Source organism: Penicillium psychrosexuale, assembly GCF_028828465.1.
Source record: "Penicillium psychrosexuale strain IBT 29551 chromosome Unknown utg000003l, whole genome shotgun sequence".
In the NCBI taxonomy this organism is placed as follows: Eukaryota; Fungi; Ascomycota; class Eurotiomycetes; order Eurotiales; family Aspergillaceae; genus Penicillium; species Penicillium psychrosexuale.
In genome coordinates this window covers 1,077,416-1,094,667 of record NW_026643188.1, presented here as the reverse complement: position 1 = coordinate 1,094,667, position 17,252 = coordinate 1,077,416, and the positions used below count along the sequence as shown (strand labels likewise).

Below are 17,252 nucleotides of genomic sequence, written 5' to 3'. Positions count from 1 at the left end.
TGGAGCCGACGACATTCTCGCGTGTGGCCTGACCACGTGTACTTCGTATGACAACTCAACATACAGAATGATGTATACAGAGAGAAAAAAAGACCCTCATTGACATGGATATTTGTCTCTCTGTTTGGGGGTCGCATTTGGGCCTTATCTTGAATGAATTGAATGTCCTCGTCCTCAAGACGTGTTCTGCCAGATCATGGCAAGCGGTGAGACGGAAGAGCAGAGTCTGCCTTCAGAAAGATGGAAAGAATGTCACAATGAACAGAGAGCTAGTATCATTCATTATCGAGTTCATTTTCATGAGCATGAAGACTCATCACCTCGTCTCGCAAATATTAGGATCTAGATCGACGAGGACTAAAGGTGGGTCACATCACCTATCATACAGCTTAGATAGTGAATGACTTTCTGCATGTACCAGGAATATAAAACATGCGAGACAATTTTATGTACAAGCTAAAGTTGCAAGTCGCAAAAACTGACCGACTTTATCCCTTGCTGCGTTGCCATATGCCTCTCGGTGGTGCTCTCCGCGGAGATATCTCTGAAAATCCTCACAGATCATGCCAGACGCCTTCCGAATTTTCTAAACTCGGTTTCTTGCTGTTGGCAATCCGATTACGGTGAAGATAAATAGCTTGACAACCAACCAAATGCAATTAGTTTCCTATTACTCACATATTCTGATCTGTTACTTATAATTAAGCCACAGTGCAGACATCGATCAAACGTTTTCTTTACTCGATCGCCCACATACAACAGATCCATCATGGCTTCTAATCCGGGAATGACACCAGACCAAATCGCGCTCATTAAGGCGACGGTACCGGTTCTCGTGGAACATGGCAACACCATCACGACTGTCTTCTATCGCAACATGATCGAAGCCCACCCGGAGCTGAACACCGTTTTCAACAGTACCAACCAGGCCAATGGGCATCAACCACGTGCGTTGGCCGGTGCACTCTACGCATATGCATCGCATATCGATGATCTCGGCGCACTGAGCTCGGCGGTTGAGTTGATCTGCAACAAGCATGCCTCCTTGTATATCAAGCCCGACGATTACAAGATTGTTGGCAAGTACCTCCTCGAAGCCATGGGCGAGGTGCTCGGCGCGGCATTGACCCCAGAAATCCACGACGCATGGGGTGCAGCCTACTGGCAGCTCGCAGATATCATGATTGGCCGCGAAAAGCAGCTTTACGAACACGCCGAGGGCTGGACTGACTGGAGAGAATTCAAGATTGTGAACAAAGTCAAAGAATCCGAGGAAATCACATCCTTCTATCTCGCCCCTGTCGATGAAAAACCACTGCCGGCCTTCCAGCCCGGCCAGTACATTTCCATCCAAACCTACGTCCCGGCTCTCAAGCACTTGCAGGCCAGACAGTACTCTCTCAGCGACCAGCCGAAGCCGGACTACTATCGCATCAGTGTGAAAAGAGAACTGGGCCTCGACCCAGCCGCTCCAGGTGCCGCCGCTCATCCGGGTTACATCTCGAATCTGCTACACGATACATTCAACATCGGCGACAAACTCAATGTCTCCCATCCCTACGGTGACTTTTTCCTTCCCCCTGTCGAGTCGGAAGCAGGCAACCCAATCGTGTTGATCTCCGCCGGTGTGGGCCTAACACCACTGACGTCAATGTTGAACACATTGATTTCCAAATCACCGGCAACGCGCAAGCTGCATTTCATTCATGGCGCACGTTCATCGCGCGTGCGTGCTTTCAAGTTGCACATCTCCGAGCTTCCAAAGGAATTCCCCTCCATTCGAACCACATTCTACACGAGTCATCCTTCCGAGGGAGAGGTGGAGGGCGTGGACTACGACCATGCCGGGCGGGTGGACTTGACGAAGTTGCAGGATCAGGACTTGTTCCTGGATGATGCCAAGACAGATTACTATATTTGTGGACCCGGAAAGTTCATGACCGATATGGAGTCGAGTCTCAAGGCCAGGGGTGTGAGTGCCGATCGCATCAAGATGGAATTGTTCGGAACCGGAGGTATTCATTGAGTACTGAGCATGATGAAGCCAATTGTTTCTTTCCTGGCCGTTATTTGTTTCGAATTTAGAAGTACATATCTCATCTCTTGAAATTTCAAATTACGATTGACGAATGAAAGAAGTCACAAGATCCTTGCTTAAAGGTTGCCCATCTGCTGAGCAAGCAATGAATTTTAAAGGGGATAACTCCTCTCAGTTGGGTGGAGTTTACTTAGATTTCCAGGCAGCGGTGAAGGTTGGCGCAACATTCTTTGTTTAAAAGGCAACGGATCGACATCCATGGAATTATAGAGAATATTGTACAATCGTCGCATCCGGTCGTTGTTGCCATGGACTGATATCGATTTGTAAGCATTTGATCATGAAATGTGATATGTAGGATATAAGAGGCTCGAAAAATCCTCCAGTCAAGTGTTTTATATATACCTTCCCAACTACAGACTGAGTTGCCCTTCTATCATTCTCGCCACATATCAAAATGGGTACCAAAATCGGCGTCTTTCCCGCTTCTGGGGGCCTTGGATCAAGCATTGTGAACCACCTGGCAAAACTAGTCCCAAAATCCGATCTCGTTCTGGTTGGCCGACACCCCGAGAAACTGCACGACCTCGAGCAAGCTGGTGCTACGATACGGAGGGCCGACTATGATGCGCCATCAACATTAGACACAGCCTTCGAAGGCGTCGATGTCTTGATGCTGGTTTCATATGCATCATTCGAGATAGATCACAGGACCAAGGTGAGAAAATCAAGTGTGATAGCTCACCTAAGTACGGAGGAGTTGGGCTGATAATGATAACCAGGCACACATTCTTGCTATAAATGCAGCCGTCAAAAGTGGCGTCAAGCACATTTTCTACTCCTCCCTTGGATTCGGCGGTGATCTAACCGACCAGAGTATCGCTCATGTGATGGGCGCCCATATCCAGACAGAGAAATACCTCTCTTCTCTGCAAGAGAAAGTGTCCCACACCATAATCCGCGAGGGTCTCTACACTGAATCCTTCCCGATATATACCGCATTCTTCGATCCGAAGCATCCGACGGACGAGGTTACGATCCCTCACTCGGGTACAGGCCCAGGTGTGGCGTGGGTCAAGCGCGATGAGCTGGGCGAGGCAACCGCTAAGTTGATTGCCTCGTATGTCAAGAACCCGACCAGCTTCGGGCATTTGAACAAGGCTCTTCTGCTCTCTGGACCTCGGGAGATCTCTCTTGCGGAGACGGTTGAGATTATCGGTCGGGCGATTGGGAAATCGCTCAAGATCCGTGAGATCTCTGTCGATGAGTTCGTGAATCTTCCTCAGATTGGTGATAATCTTACCTACAGGGGGGTCAATCTGTCGAGAGAGTGGGCTACGGCTTGGGAGGCTATCCGACGGGGTGAGACTGCGGTTGTGACCCCGACTCTACGTGAGATCTTGGGGCGTGAACCGGAGAGCTTCGAAACTACTATCAAGGCGTTGATTAGATGAGCTTGATTAGATGAGCTTTTTTAGACTGCTCTGATTCGAACGTATGTATGCTTAAGGACTCAATCGATTGTTTTCGGAGATAGAACCAAATTTCGAGAAAGTCCGGTTACCTGGACGTTCATGATGTGTATATATATAGGGGTCATACCAACATAAAAGCCTCAAAAGCCATCAAGCCACTGCGTCATATCGACCCAGCGTAAACCTCGGAAAGATCCTAGCTAATGAAGATCCGCCGCGAATCAAGATCTAGGACAGTCGGGCCCGGAATCGAGTCAAGATCCGTGTACATATTCTGTGCAGATGACAGGTCTAGCGCCCGTTATTTCTCCACTAAGTCAAGGCGTGCCGGGTGGACTGACCCTCCCGAGGTCATCTTGGAGCCGTAACAGAGGTAACGGGCTAGCCTCGGTCTAGATGACTCGGTGCATGGAAGATTTTTTTAAGGTTGTGATAGATCTGAGATATCAGAATGAGATGGTCATTAGCCACAAATGTGCCACAAAGTCTAACGAATGCAATGTTTCCTCCGTATAACCGTCGAGAAATCCTCGACACTCAAACCTCCCAAAAGGATTCACCCGAGTATCAGGAGACGAACCCTCATGCCATGCGGAAACGTTGACCGGAGGTCAGAAATATGGAGAGAGACAGGAGCTTCTCGTATCGTCTCGGTCGACATCGGGAGGGTAAGGCGAAGAAGGGCAAGGGAATGAGAGCTTCCGAGTCACCCCACTCCGAAGTGCAGGTGGGACCGATTTGGGAAAAGGAAAAAAAGTGAATAAGCGGGGTTTAGCTGCTTCGCGACTGGTCGACACCGCGATCGAGGCACTACGGAGGTACTCTACGGAATCCAACTCGCTTTTTTATCCAATAGGCATCTTTGTTTAATGCATCTGACTTTGACATATCAGTTTTATATGTACGGAGCAGAAGTGAAAAATACCTGTGGCATAAAGTACCGTATTAAACTGATACCACGGAGTACGCCTCGTGGACATTGCCACAAGCGGGCGGAAACCGACAGCACTGCCGGGAATATACGTGACCTTTCCAAGAAACTCTGAATATCAAACTATTGAGCGGGTACGTATTCGTATATTGCATTAGTAGATGTATCAATTCATTTCGGATATGATCTCTCGTCTCTAATAGACTTTGTGCAGCATGGCATAGGTTAGCTGCATATCAATCCGTCTTTCGGAAAATTAATTGCTCGATGGAGTCGACGACAGGTGACTATCAAAGTATAATGGCGAGGCAAGCAATCAGCACGCGAGATGAGGAAACAGGATATAACTTTTACCGTAGGGGTAAGGAATGTAAGATGCAAAGCCGAGGATGGCTATACTGATAGTTTTGACATTGCCGCTTTTACTAAGATAGTTGAGGATCAATTTAGGGCTGCGTTGTCCGTATAACGCAGTACGGGCAGCTCTTGGTTATTCGATCTGATTGGTCACTAGCTACGGAGTAGTTAACTACTTGGAAGTATAGTATCATTGTCTATGATGAAAGAATGATTCTTTAACGGCATAGTTATAGATCTTCTAATATCAGGCATAGTTGTAAATCTCATAATCCCAATGAGCCACTTGCACGTGTTCAGACTCGGCATCATTGGCTTCCAAGTTGCTGTACATAGCCTGCTGGGCAGCCAGGTCTCAATTATACCACCCGTTCAAAGCAGCAAGAGCAAAATAAAAAAACACAAACCCCGTGAAAACAAGAAAGGAGGTACAGAATACATTAAAAAAGACATAAAAGACACAAAATACACAAAATACATAAAATACATAAAATACATAATATCGGGTCCGAGACTCGGCCGGCGGAGCCTTGAGCCAAGGCCTAGCCCACACGGTTTTTAACTTCAACCGTTTCACACGTTACAGCCCATCGGAAAATATCCTCGTCGGAGCCGGCCGTTTGAGATCTTAGGGGGGAACTCGGCTTCGACAACCCTGCAAGCGAGTGACCAGCCGGAGGCTAAGCCACTTTCGATACGTCTGGTCCAAACCTGACATCACAGGTCAATCTCGGCTTCGTACACAGGCGTAATCTGTTCCGGATCACCTTCGTACCCCTGTTTTTTTTCGGGACACACTCTGGGTTTATATAAATGCCCCGCGGCCGAAACCCATATCCTGTTCCATGATATCTTCAGTTCCGATTTATTTATAAATACTCGACTCTTTCGCCACCCTTTGCTCATAGCAACTCTTTCACCTTACTATATCACCCTACTGCCAAAACTTGCCTTCGAGGCCAACGTATGATCCAAGATGTGTATCATGGCTTGCAACCGATCCAATGAGATCCCCAATCTCTGCATAGACCAGGGGACCTACCTCAGCCAACACCTGAGTCCTCAGTCTCGACCAGCCGACTTCTTCGAAAGACCTGACCCTCTCGCTGCCAACTGGAGCTACGACAACGCCATTGACCTGTTCTCTATCAACCCCACCGACATGGAGCCCGTCTCATTCGACTTCGCCGACAGCCTCACCAACATCGAGTCCAAGGATCTCTTCAACGACCCCTTTGCCAGCTCCGGAATCAGTGGCTTCTCCATGCCCGAGGACGCAGCTTCTCTCTCATCCGTACGATTGTCCACCCTCCTATCAATGTCTTGACACACAGCTAATCTTTCTACAGGAGTTCGAAAGCGACGATCAAACATGGCCATCTGCTGCCCGGCAATCCATCGACTCGAACGCCTTCGAGACCGAGTTGACTTCAAACTACACCTCGTCTCAACCTCAAACACAGAGCAAGACTCGCTCATCCCCAGCAAGCTGGTCATCCAGTCCAGAGATGAAGCAAGAAGAGATTTCTACTCCTCTACCCTCCAAACCCACCACCTCCACATCCCGCAAGACCCGTAGCTTTTCCCGAGACTCCAACCGCTCCTCAACGGGCGGCCAAGACCCTCAAATGCGGAATGCAGCCAAGCGTGCCGCCCACAACATCATTGAGAAGCGCTACCGTACCAACATGAACGCCAAATTTGTTTCTCTCGAGCAGGCCATCTCGCCCTCGGGTGTCCAAAAACATACCAAGGTTGGCGCCGGGTCTCTCAAGAAGTCGGAGATCCTCAGCAATGCCCTCACCTACATCGATAGCATTCAGCAGGAGAACCAGGCCTTGCACAAGGAGCTCGCAATGCTCAAGCAAAACTTGCTACCGGCGGGAGGAATCTGGCGTCAGTCCAAAAACCCCCGACTTTGATCAGGTGCATACCGATCCAATCACAGTGATGCTGCTGCTTCTTCAAGTATCTTTGTTGTTCCCTTTGTTGTTCTCATGACCGCGACGAGCGTTGTATTCTTAGAGTAGCCGGTCAACGTGGTCCCGGTCGGCGTTCATATTCTTTCCTTGATTTTTCCTTTATTTCTTTTGGTGGAGTTCCGGATCCAGTGTTATTATTTGGGCTCATGTAGCCCTCTTCTCTTCTCAGACATGATTTGATTTTCGTGTCCTGGCGACCACAAAAGTGTTTTGTGACTTGTGATTCCCCTACAGGGACGGAATACCTCATGGATAGTGTCCTAAAGCATTAATATAATTGCCAAGACTCGGATTATTCATTTTGCTCAAATTTTCTCTTTTTCCTGATTGTGTGCGGGTATGGCCTGATGCTTCCCGATGTGGAAATAGTTGCCCTTGGGTGGTCCCATCCACGTATATATACCTGCAGTGTAAGTAATGTTCCTTCGTCTTGTGATCTTTGATGCCTGTGCTGGACTGACTGGCCACTCTTGGTTAGCAAGGTGAATTCTGCCAAAGTTTATGGCGTTTTGTATCGTGGCCTGGATCCGGCTTTCATATCGCTTTCAACATTGCCTCGACCTGGCTAATACCACGCATTGGATAGAACCCAGCCTATTCAACCCTCGGGTTTAGAGTCGACGGAAATGATGGGTCTACAAAGCAGGTTAAACAGTGTCACCTCGAGAGACGTACTCGGCACGCGGCCTTTGATCAGGGGGAACGGATAGCATAAGCGAAATATAGCACCGGAGGTTGCCTATAATTCCGAGCAAGGACTATGAAAAGGAGACAGCAGAGGGCTGACTATGCTAATTATAGCAGGCAGCAGAGACCGGAATGATTCCAGAAGCCACTCATCAAACCCCGTGGCCCTATCAGGGTGAATAGGTCATACTCCCCGTTGGGATTAGGCTGCGCCGTGCCTTAATATCGCTGCAATCACTCATATGCACGGACGCCATCAGACGACTTTGCACTTCTCGTGAACTGAGTTTGAGAATATGCAATCGATATTGAGCTTGTCGGTCTGTCACGGGCAGGAGTCCACCATGGCGATAATCAAATTGAACCATTCCGGGGTTCACGGGGCTGTTTCCAAACCGTGCGTCTACGGTCTGTCCTTCATTGGTCTACGTCGCCGTGTCTCGGTGTTTGCATCTTCCGTTTCCTTCCTTTTGTGGGGTTGAGCTGGGCAAGATTTAGATTTGGGGTCAGATGGATCGAGAGGACCCTACGGCGATGCCCAACTGAGGAGACCTCCTCAATCTTAGCGACGGCTGTTGATTCTCATTACGAAACAACAATTGAAGAAGTGGACCTTGATGGCAGTTTTCCCCGGACAAAGCTCAAAGCTGCTGCTTCAGTGGTGCAAAGCAAAGTGCATTCCGACTCCATCGTATCCAATTTCCCGCTTTCGATGAGAATATTGTCACGAGCCATCCTCGAGCCGGCCACCTGGCCCTCGGCTGATTATTGACCGATGTTTCAAGCTGTTGCCCCATATACACTTTGATATCACGATGGCTTCCGCCGGTCAAGCCATGGCTATGGCGCATACGGAGCATGTGGTATTGACTCCACATATATGTAGCTTAATGTCTCATATGAAACGCAGATATGCAGCTCTACCGTTTCTATTATGATGTCTATTTACACACCAAAGCATGTTTAATGAATTGACACCCAAACCGTACTGGAGCCGCACCGCTAATCGTTAATTCTTATCGGCCACGCATGGACTTGCCGCTTTGGGTCAGCCGTTGCCACTGACTGTATTTTGATGTTAACCTACAATGCTATTGATTTTTATATTGGGAAGATAGTTGTGAGATCACGCGGTTCTTGTTGGAATTCGCACTTTTGTTAGGCTTCGATGGATATTGAAGAGAAGCTGTTCAGGTACAACGGTCGGACCTCGGAGCTATGAAACGTGTGGCGGATGGAATTTGTGAACAAGCTGCGAAATACCTACATCCATGGATTGGATATGATATTCAATTACTTAACCAACGTCAATTCCACCATTCAATTCCAATTATACCCCAGTTCTTATCTGTGGAGTGCATTTTTGTGGACATTATGGACGACGGCCCACTGGAGGAGGTCCTCCCGAAGGCGACTCCCCGCAAAAACCAGAAATTTTAGTTAACTAGTAGATCGTTTCTATTATCAACATCTCCCAAGTCCATGACCAATCGTTCTGATTCAACCAAAACCTAGTATCAGCCCCGCCGCGTCATTGGCTACTCGCAATTGGTCTCCAGCTTTATCTCAGAATCCGCGAGGTGTCAAGGCGAACCAAATACGCCGGACGCCAGATATATAGAAATCATGATTCCCCCCCTGTGCTTCTCATTGATCTTCAATCAGAAAATGGGCGCGTTTCCCTCTTATTTGCCCACTGAGTTGACATATATTACCTCCGGCTGAAATACCACGGCATGGATTTGGAATACAATTCGCAACCCCTTAAGCCACCGCTGACGGATCAGCATGCGCAAGATGCACAGGATCTTGCTGATCTGGGTCATTCCCAGGCCCTGACGCGGAAGTTCGATATGTGGAGTATGCTGGCGCTGGCCTTCTGTGTACTTGGTATGTTTTCGTTTTTTCCCCCACCCGATGGAGCCCGAATGTGTGCTAACATGTCCAAGGAACCTATTCGACCTTCGCCCAAGATCTCAGCAGCGGTCTGACAAATGGTGGTGCTATTACTATCCTCTGGGGTCTGCTGCTAGTCACAGCATGCAACCTCTGTGTTGCGCTCTCACTGGGCGAGTTGACTAGCAGCATGCCGACCGCCCTCGGTCAGGCCTACTGGGTATATCGACTGTGGGATACACCATTGGGTCGATTCAATTCATACATGTGTGCATGGATCAATGTATTTGGATGGTGGACCTTGACTGCGTCGCAGGTTGCCTTCATGACTGAGTTCCTGCTGGGCATGAAAACTATGTTTGACCCCGAGTGGGATGGAGCCAACAAGGGCTGGCTCAATTTTGTTGTGTATATCGCGGTGGTCTTTGTGCTGACCCTGATCAACGTCGTCAGCTGCCGTAAGGAGAAGATCCTACCCTGGCTTAACAACTTTGTTGGAGTCTGGTTCTTCGGCCTGTTCATCGTTCTCTCTCTTGTGCTACTTATCTCGGTCGGAACCAAGAGTAATCTGTCGTTCCAGCCGGCTTCTTTCGTGTTCGGTGCTTGGAAGAATGAGACTGGCTGGGGCGACGGTGTGGTTTGGTTCACCGGCTTGGTACAGGCAGCGTACGGGTTGACCGCGTTCGATTCGGTTATTCACATGGTGGAGGAAATCCCTGCGCCTCGGAAGAATGCTCCTCGAGTCATCTGGATGGCCGTTTTGTTCGGTGCCGTGACTGGATTCATCTTCATGGTGGTCTGTCTGTTCTGCATCCAGAATGTAGACAATGTCATTAACGCCGACCTCCCCTTCATGGAGCTTATTGTCGAGACTGTTGGACTGAAAGGAGCCGCTGTACTCCTTGCACTGTTCATTTTCAATGGTCTAGGCCAGGGCATCAGTATCCTGACCACTGCCTCCCGTTTGACCTGGGGCTTTTCCCGCGACGGTGGTGTGCCTTTCAGCAACTACTTCAGCCACGTCGACCCTGTATGGCAAGTCCCTGCTCGCGCTCTCTGGGGTCAGAGCATTGTCATCGGTATTGTCGGCATCCTATACCTATTCGCCAACACTGTGCTCGAGGCGATTCTCAGTGTCAGCACTATTGCCCTGACTGTCTCCTACGCCATGCCGATTCTTGCCTTGCTCGTCGTCGGCCGTGATAAATTGCCCCCGGGTCCATTCAAGCTCGGTCGCATTGGGCCGTGGTTGAACTGGGTCAGCATCTTCTACTGTATCATCACTACCATTTTCTTCCTGTTCCCTGGCAGCCCCAACCCGGCGCCCAGTGATATGAACTTTGCCATTGCCGTGTTTGGCGTTATGCTGGTCATCGCTGTTGCATTCTGGTTCATCCGAGGCAACCGAACATATCTTCAGACTGAAGATGCCATCGCCTCGATGGTCTACGCCCACCATCTGGAATTGAATGAGGTGGGTGTTGATGGCTCTGTTCCTGTTGTTCAAGCTCCAGTCATCGTCGATTATAAATAATACCATGGGCTTTCATCTTTTGTGTATAGAAGCTATACTATTTTTTTTGGACCGACAGGCATGTACATATTTATACATATGCATCACCATAATCCGGTTGGATTTTGTATACTTGTAACCAGGTTGTCGCGTTTTCATATAATGAAAATCTAGAGATAATTGAAGTCAATGGCTTTAATATATACTCCTTAGGAATTCTATGTACTAGTACGGAGTAGTATTATCATCATTTCTTAAAAAAAAAACATAACTTGGCGGAAAGTCACGGGGTACGGAGTACCGACGGGCCATGGAGACTGTTGCAACCCCAGAGAACCTTGTCTGCGACGAAGTCGACATTTTAATATAACTTGGACAACACATAGAATCGCTAACAGTCCGGGGCCAACGGGAGCTACCATCTCGACCCCTGATAGGTGTCACGAAAGCAAGCGTCCCAAGTACTCTGTACTCATCTCACCTCGCATTCTTGCCCAGCCATTTTTACCCGAGACTGAGATGTCACATCGAATAATGAAGGGAGATAACTAGAGATCACCAGCCACAACTGTCTCCAGTGCCTAAATTATGGCACTAGCATTGGAATTCTGTGACCCCAGCCTCCGACGCACTCCCGACGCACCCCCGACGCACAGCAATCCAAACAAAATCGATGGTCATTCGGGTTGCGACAGCACATCTCAACGCCACAGAAACCTAGCACCTATCCCTCCAAGCTTGTCTTGAAAATTTGATGAGATAGCCTAATTGCCTGGTGCAGCCGTGCATGATGACCCAAATTTGGCAGGAGAAGAATGATTTTGATCATGAACATATCCTCTAGCGGATTCCCATCGATCAGATCTGATCGCAGATGAACTGTGGGCTTCATGTAAATTAGAATCAGAGCTGATCTCATTTTAGGGCCAAGTCATCCAGCCACCCGGCAATACAAGCCCCCTGACGCCCCTCGCATTGCTTCCTTCAAACACAGTGGGTCAACCCCTGCCGATCATAAACGCGCCCCCGACGGAGGCCCAATATCACAATGGGATAGAGGGCTTGCTTCTATACCGATCCCATCAGTAACAATTCGCTCTCCGGTTGGGAAAGGATACCGCGGCGATGCGAGTATGGAGCCAGATCCCGAAGATGCAATCCCGGCCACCGCTACTAGCGATTATTGATTTAGAACAGTCTTACCAGGCGGGCATCCACAAAGGGTCCACTGTTGCGCCAAGCGAATGACGTGAAACTTTGATTAAAGAACTCCGTTGTCAATATTATTGTCTTATCCTGGTTTATCCTGGACTTCTTCAACACACATTCTTTGTCGCTCCATCATTCCCCCCACCAATGCAACCATAATAAACACCAATTTACGGTCTTTACCCCTCCTTTGTATTTGATAGTCTTCTGTCAGACTATTTATACTCCCTGTATTCGCTGCGCAGAGGCCCAGACTGATAGGGTGTCCTCATATCGCTCGTTTTTTTATCATGATTGCATCCCTATTTAGCCGTGGAGCATTGTCGCTCGCGGTCTTGTCGCTTCTCGCGTCCTCTGCTGCAGCCGATGTATTTGAGAGTTTGTCTGCTGTTCCTCAAGGTGAGCAACTTGCGTTCGAAACGAAACCGACGGAATTGATACACTGACCCACCATAGGATGGAGATATTCTCGCAGGCCGCGTGCTGATCAGCCCTTGAAGCTACAGATCGCTCTGACACAGGGGGATACTGCCGGCTTCGAAGAGGCTGTGATGGAGATGTCAACCCCCGATCACCCTAGCTACGGGCACCACTTCACCACCCACGAAGAAATGAAGCGGATGCTACAGCCCAGTACGGAGTCCGCAGAGTCAATCCGTGACTGGCTCGAAGGCGCGGGTATTACCAGGATCGAACAGGATGCAGATTGGATGACCTTCTACACCACCGTGGAGACGGCAAATGAGCTGCTGGCAGCCAATTTCCAGTTCTATGTCAGTAATGTCAGGCACATTGAGCGTCTTCGCACACTCAAGTACTCAGTCCCGAAGGCTCTGGTGCCACACATCAACATGATCCAGCCAACCACCCGTTTCGGCCAGCTGCGCGCCCATCGGGGCATATTACACGGCCAGGTCAAGGAATCCGACGAGGCTTTCCGCTCAAACGCCGTGTCCGCTCAGCCGGATTGCAACAGTATCATCACTCCTCAGTGTCTCAAGGATATATATAATATCGGTGATTACCAGGCCAATGATACCAATGGGAACAAGGTCGGGTTTGCCAGCTACCTAGAGGAGTATGCACGATACTCCGATCTGGCACTATTTGAGAAAAATATCGCGCCCTCTGCCAAGGGCCAGAACTTCTCCGTCACCAGGTACAACGGCGGTCTTAATGATCAAAGTTCCAGCGGTAGCAGCAGCGAGGCGAACCTCGACTTGCAGTACATTGTTGGAGTCAGCTCTCCTGTTCCCGTCACAGAATTTAGCGTTGGCGGCCGTGGTGAACTTGTTCCCGATCTCGACCAGCCTGATCCCAATGATAACAACAACGAGCCGTACCTTGAATTCCTCCAGAACGTACTCAAGCTCGACAAAAAGGACCTTCCCCAGGTGATTTCTACCTCCTATGGTGAGGACGAGCAGGTATGACACCCACCGCCCTTTGTTCGTGATTTTGTCGGTCTCTAATATCAACCTGTAGAGCATTCCCGAGAAGTACGCTCGCAGTGTTTGCAACTTGTACTCGCAGCTCGGCAGCCGTGGTGTATCCGTCATTTTCTCATCTGGCGACTCCGGCGTTGGGTCCGCGTGCCTGACGAACGACGGCAGGAACGCGACCCGCTTCCCACCCCAGTTCCCCGCCGCCTGCCCGTGGGTGACATCAGTCGGCGCGACAACCCACACCGCGCCTGAACAGGCCGTGTACTTCTCGTCTGGCGGCTTCTCCGATCTCTGGGCTCGCCCGAAATGGCAAGAGGAGGCTGTGAGTGAGTACCTCGAGATCCTGGGTAACCGCTGGTCTGGCCTCTTCAACCCTAGGGGTCGTGCCTTCCCCGATGTCACAGCCCAAGGTCGCAATTACGCTATATACGATAAGGGCTCGTTGACCAGCGTCGACGGCACCTCCTGCTCGGCGCCTGCCTTCGCCGGAGTCATCGCCCTCCTCAACGACGCTCGCCTCAAAGTCAACAAACCACCAATGGGCTTCCTTAATCCTTGGCTGTACTCGACAGGGCGCGCCGGCCTAAAGGACATTGTCGATGGCGGCAGCACGGGTTGCGATGGCAATAGCCGCTTCGGTGGTGCCAAAAACGGTGGTCCGTCGATACCAGGTGCTAGCTGGAACGCTACTAAGGGTTGGGACCCTGTTTCTGGTCTTGGGTCGCCCAACTTTGCTACCATGCGCAAGCTTGCGAACGCTGAGTAGGTTGCGAGTTTTCTTGTTGATGTAATGTACTGAGTTTTGGATTATGATTGATTCCGACCGGTTGGGAAATTCCGGTACGCATACGTGCTAGTTATATACACATAGATGCTGTTCTATATTTGCAAATATAATGATCTTGTGGCTGGCTCGATTTGTCGGCGCTTGTGCAATATGTATGTAACTATACGTACCGGATTTTCCCTGGCGGGTGGGGCTTTCCTCTTTGATCTGCCGCCGCTTTTATGAGGGTGCTCAGGCTCAGGCTCACTGAGTAGATGTCAGCATGGACTCAGATCAGTGATCAGCACTAGCACCAGCCCAACCCGTACCAGTATTGCGGACTTCATCCGCACGTCTTACATATTTGGAACAAGGTCCAAATGTGATACGCATAGCAATGGCATTTCGCTGTCTGGGTAAGAAATCCTAGCGGTCAAGTTTCATCCCGGCCTATTATTGCCCCTGAAGCAAACTTAAACATCGAACGAACAAGTACCAAGGGTAATGGTATTGACTCTCCCAGGAACGACTGAATGATCGACAGTGAAATTTCTGAATAGCCACGAGTGCTTCCTTGTGCCAGAAAGTAGCTATAATAATTGCACCGAAGACACGCTCTTAAGCTAACCAAATTTATTAGTTGGTACATACCCCGGCCTTGTTATTTCAGTTGAGTTGTAGCCTTGAATTCTTGTAAAAAGTGGCTATGAAAAGTGGCTTGAATTGAACACTATTGTCTTTCACTCAAACTGGTATTTGAAAGTAGTCATAATTTAAGCCATTCATGCCGCAGCAGCTCTGCAGCCGACTTTCGATGAGCCGGGTCAATTTCAAGCATACCTCGAAGAAAGTCGATGAAGATGGGGATCTCAGCGTCGGACATGTCGTGGGGTCTAAGAAAAGGCTTTTCAGCGCCATTTATAAGCCTTTCAAGACTCGTCGGTGACAGCTTTGGAATCCGAATAAGATCGCCTAAGTAGAATTAGTAAAAAGAAAGAAAATTTGATATCAGCACCTGTTGGCATTACCATTCGTCTCAAAGAACTCTGCAGTCCGTTTTCCTTTTCGTAGAAGCTCAGGTGGGAAGTTCCCAAGTATCTCGATTGTCCTTGCGAGCCGGTCATCATCAACCGTCCACGAGCCGTTTTTTGAAGCCACTCCAGAAAAAGGCACTATCCCCTGGATAAACTCAAGGATCTATAGAGAATTAGGAGATATACAAACCTCACCATGCTTTAAGTTGGTAGGTTGAATACTCACAAGGCAACCAAGGCTCCAGATATCAACTCCAGAATCCCAATGGGCGCCAATTATGACCTCTGGTGCTCGTAGAGCTGGAGATTGGACCAAATCTGACAGATGGTTGTCTGCCCAAGAAGCTATAGCTATTATAAGTGTCGTTCGGAAAGACGAGCGAGCGCTACGTACCAACACCGAAGTCAACTATTCTGATATAAGGTTCATGTATCTCTGAGATGAGCGGTGTCCTGATGACCTCTCGAAGTGGTTTGATAATACCACACTTATTACTAATCCGTGCAGGGGTTTCCGATAGATATTTTGTAATGCTTTCTTCCGGACTTTCTAGCTCGAGTAGTATGTTCGTAGGTTTTAGATCTGTATATCAACTGTAATTAGCGCCATGATTATGGCAAGAAGGCGATCTGTAACCCATGTATACCGGTATGAATGATTCTGCACTCCCTATGAAGGAAATCCAACCCTAGTAGAAGCTGTCGCGCTATCGTTCTTACTGCCTTAACGGGCAATCTCCCATCCTCGTATTTTGCGGTTTGAAAATCCAAGTGGTGGCCTAACACGTCGAACACAAAGCATACATGCTGTCCGTTTGGCCCCTCGTGTTGAAATTGATCTAGAAGCGGTAATACATAGTGTCGGCCGCTATGGGTGCTCTTCTCGGTGATATTTGATAATCTGGAGAGAATTTCTCGCTCGAAGATATCGTGCGAGCCACTGTAGCAATCGGCTCTCAGTATTTTGAGTGCCACAAATCTCTGGGCCCTTCAGTTCTCGATCAGCTCCATGTTTTACAAAATTGGAGAACTACACTCACTTGGAATCCCTGGCTAACCAAACGGTGGAATACTGCCCGTAGCCTAGTTTCCTCATCACTTTGTATGTACCAAACTTGAAAGTGTCACCCAGCGAAACGGGATGGAAACCTCCCATAGAATAAAAGTCTGCCTCTTCTGTTATCTGGCGTGGATTGGGAGATCTTGATGTTTGAGAAACAGGTTCAAAGAATTTTGAGAGCCAAGGTCGAGAATTCACCCGATTGAAAGCCTTTTTGAAAGTGGTAAACATTTTGAGATGTTATCTGCAAAATTGGATGCATTAATCTTTTCCGCCAGTCGAGCAAATAAAAATGATCAGGAAGATCGCGAACCCTTATAAGTTATCTGACGCGACAGTCACGTGCCTCTCCTGTGCCAAGATTCGCCAAGTAACAGCCTCTTCTTTCGCTGCTCGTGGACCGGCATGTGAAGTTAAGCTGCTGGGGTGTCTATGCACGGAGATCTACGGTCCATATCCAAATTCGGTTCGGATTGTGCAGTGAGTACAGTAAAAGGATAAGGCCGGCGTACTTCCCCGTTTGCGGCGTGGCAATAGTTCATCGCCACAGTCGCATCGATGTGACTACTATGTCTCCATGTTCGCTCAGCTCGTGCATGCCTCCGTCTATCGAGCATCTTTGTGCTTAGCCAGCGAGATGCGCTTAAGATTTCTCTGAAAAGTATCAATCTACGGCTGCCCGCTCTGTGTTGCTTAAGCCAAGGCGAGTATGGAATTAACCGGTATGGAACTTCATTATGCTATTCGCCTACGGCTTCTAGGCCTCCCTACCTGAGACCACTTATCGAATAACATAAGGGGAAGACGGGGAGAGATTGGGAGAGAGATTATGCACGTCGCACGGTCGCACAGGATCGCA

General features: G+C 49.0%; 6 protein-coding genes across 6 annotated transcripts; 5 read left to right on the top strand and 1 right to left on the bottom strand.

Moving 5' to 3' along the window:
• Positions 1 to 769: 769 nt before the first annotated feature.
• On the top strand, positions 770 to 2,026 carry fhpA (flavohemoprotein; the record flags this gene model as incomplete). The annotated part of the gene is made up of 1 exon (XM_057185263.1): positions 770 to 2,026. The coding sequence occupies one exon, from the start codon at positions 770 to 772 to the stop codon at positions 2,024 to 2,026; it is 1,257 nt and encodes a 418-aa protein (XP_057042033.1).
• A 469-nt stretch (positions 2,027 to 2,495) lies between these two features.
• Positions 2,496 to 3,492, top strand: N7518_004335 (uncharacterized protein; the record flags this gene model as incomplete). The annotated part of the gene is made up of 2 exons (XM_057185262.1): positions 2,496 to 2,756; positions 2,821 to 3,492. The coding sequence occupies 2 exons, from the start codon at positions 2,496 to 2,498 to the stop codon at positions 3,490 to 3,492; spliced, it is 933 nt and encodes a 310-aa protein (XP_057042032.1).
• A 2,285-nt stretch (positions 3,493 to 5,777) lies between these two features.
• Positions 5,778 to 6,723, top strand: N7518_004334 (transcriptional regulator family: Helix-loop-helix; the record flags this gene model as incomplete). Its single annotated transcript, XM_057185261.1, has 2 exons — positions 5,778 to 6,095; positions 6,151 to 6,723. 2 exons carry the CDS (start codon positions 5,778 to 5,780, stop codon positions 6,721 to 6,723), a joined length of 891 nt encoding a protein of 296 aa, XP_057042031.1.
• A 2,483-nt stretch (positions 6,724 to 9,206) lies between these two features.
• On the top strand, positions 9,207 to 10,900 carry N7518_004333 (putative amino acid permease family protein; the record flags this gene model as incomplete). Its single annotated transcript, XM_057185260.1, has 2 exons — positions 9,207 to 9,360; positions 9,420 to 10,900. The coding sequence occupies 2 exons, from the start codon at positions 9,207 to 9,209 to the stop codon at positions 10,898 to 10,900; spliced, it is 1,635 nt and encodes a 544-aa protein (XP_057042030.1).
• Positions 10,901 to 12,378: 1,478 nt separating this feature from the next.
• Positions 12,379 to 14,299, top strand: N7518_004332 (S53 family peptidase; the record flags this gene model as incomplete). The annotated part of the gene is made up of 3 exons (XM_057185259.1): positions 12,379 to 12,487; positions 12,545 to 13,515; positions 13,574 to 14,299. The coding sequence occupies 3 exons, from the start codon at positions 12,379 to 12,381 to the stop codon at positions 14,297 to 14,299; spliced, it is 1,806 nt and encodes a 601-aa protein (XP_057042029.1).
• A 1,646-nt stretch (positions 14,300 to 15,945) lies between these two features.
• N7518_004331 (protein kinase) lies at positions 15,946 to 16,624 on the bottom strand (the record flags this gene model as incomplete). The annotated part of the gene is made up of 2 exons (XM_057185258.1): positions 15,946 to 16,321; positions 16,374 to 16,624. 2 exons carry the CDS (start codon positions 16,622 to 16,624, stop codon positions 15,946 to 15,948), a joined length of 627 nt encoding a protein of 208 aa, XP_057042028.1.
• Between the last annotated feature and the right edge of the window lie 628 nt (positions 16,625 to 17,252).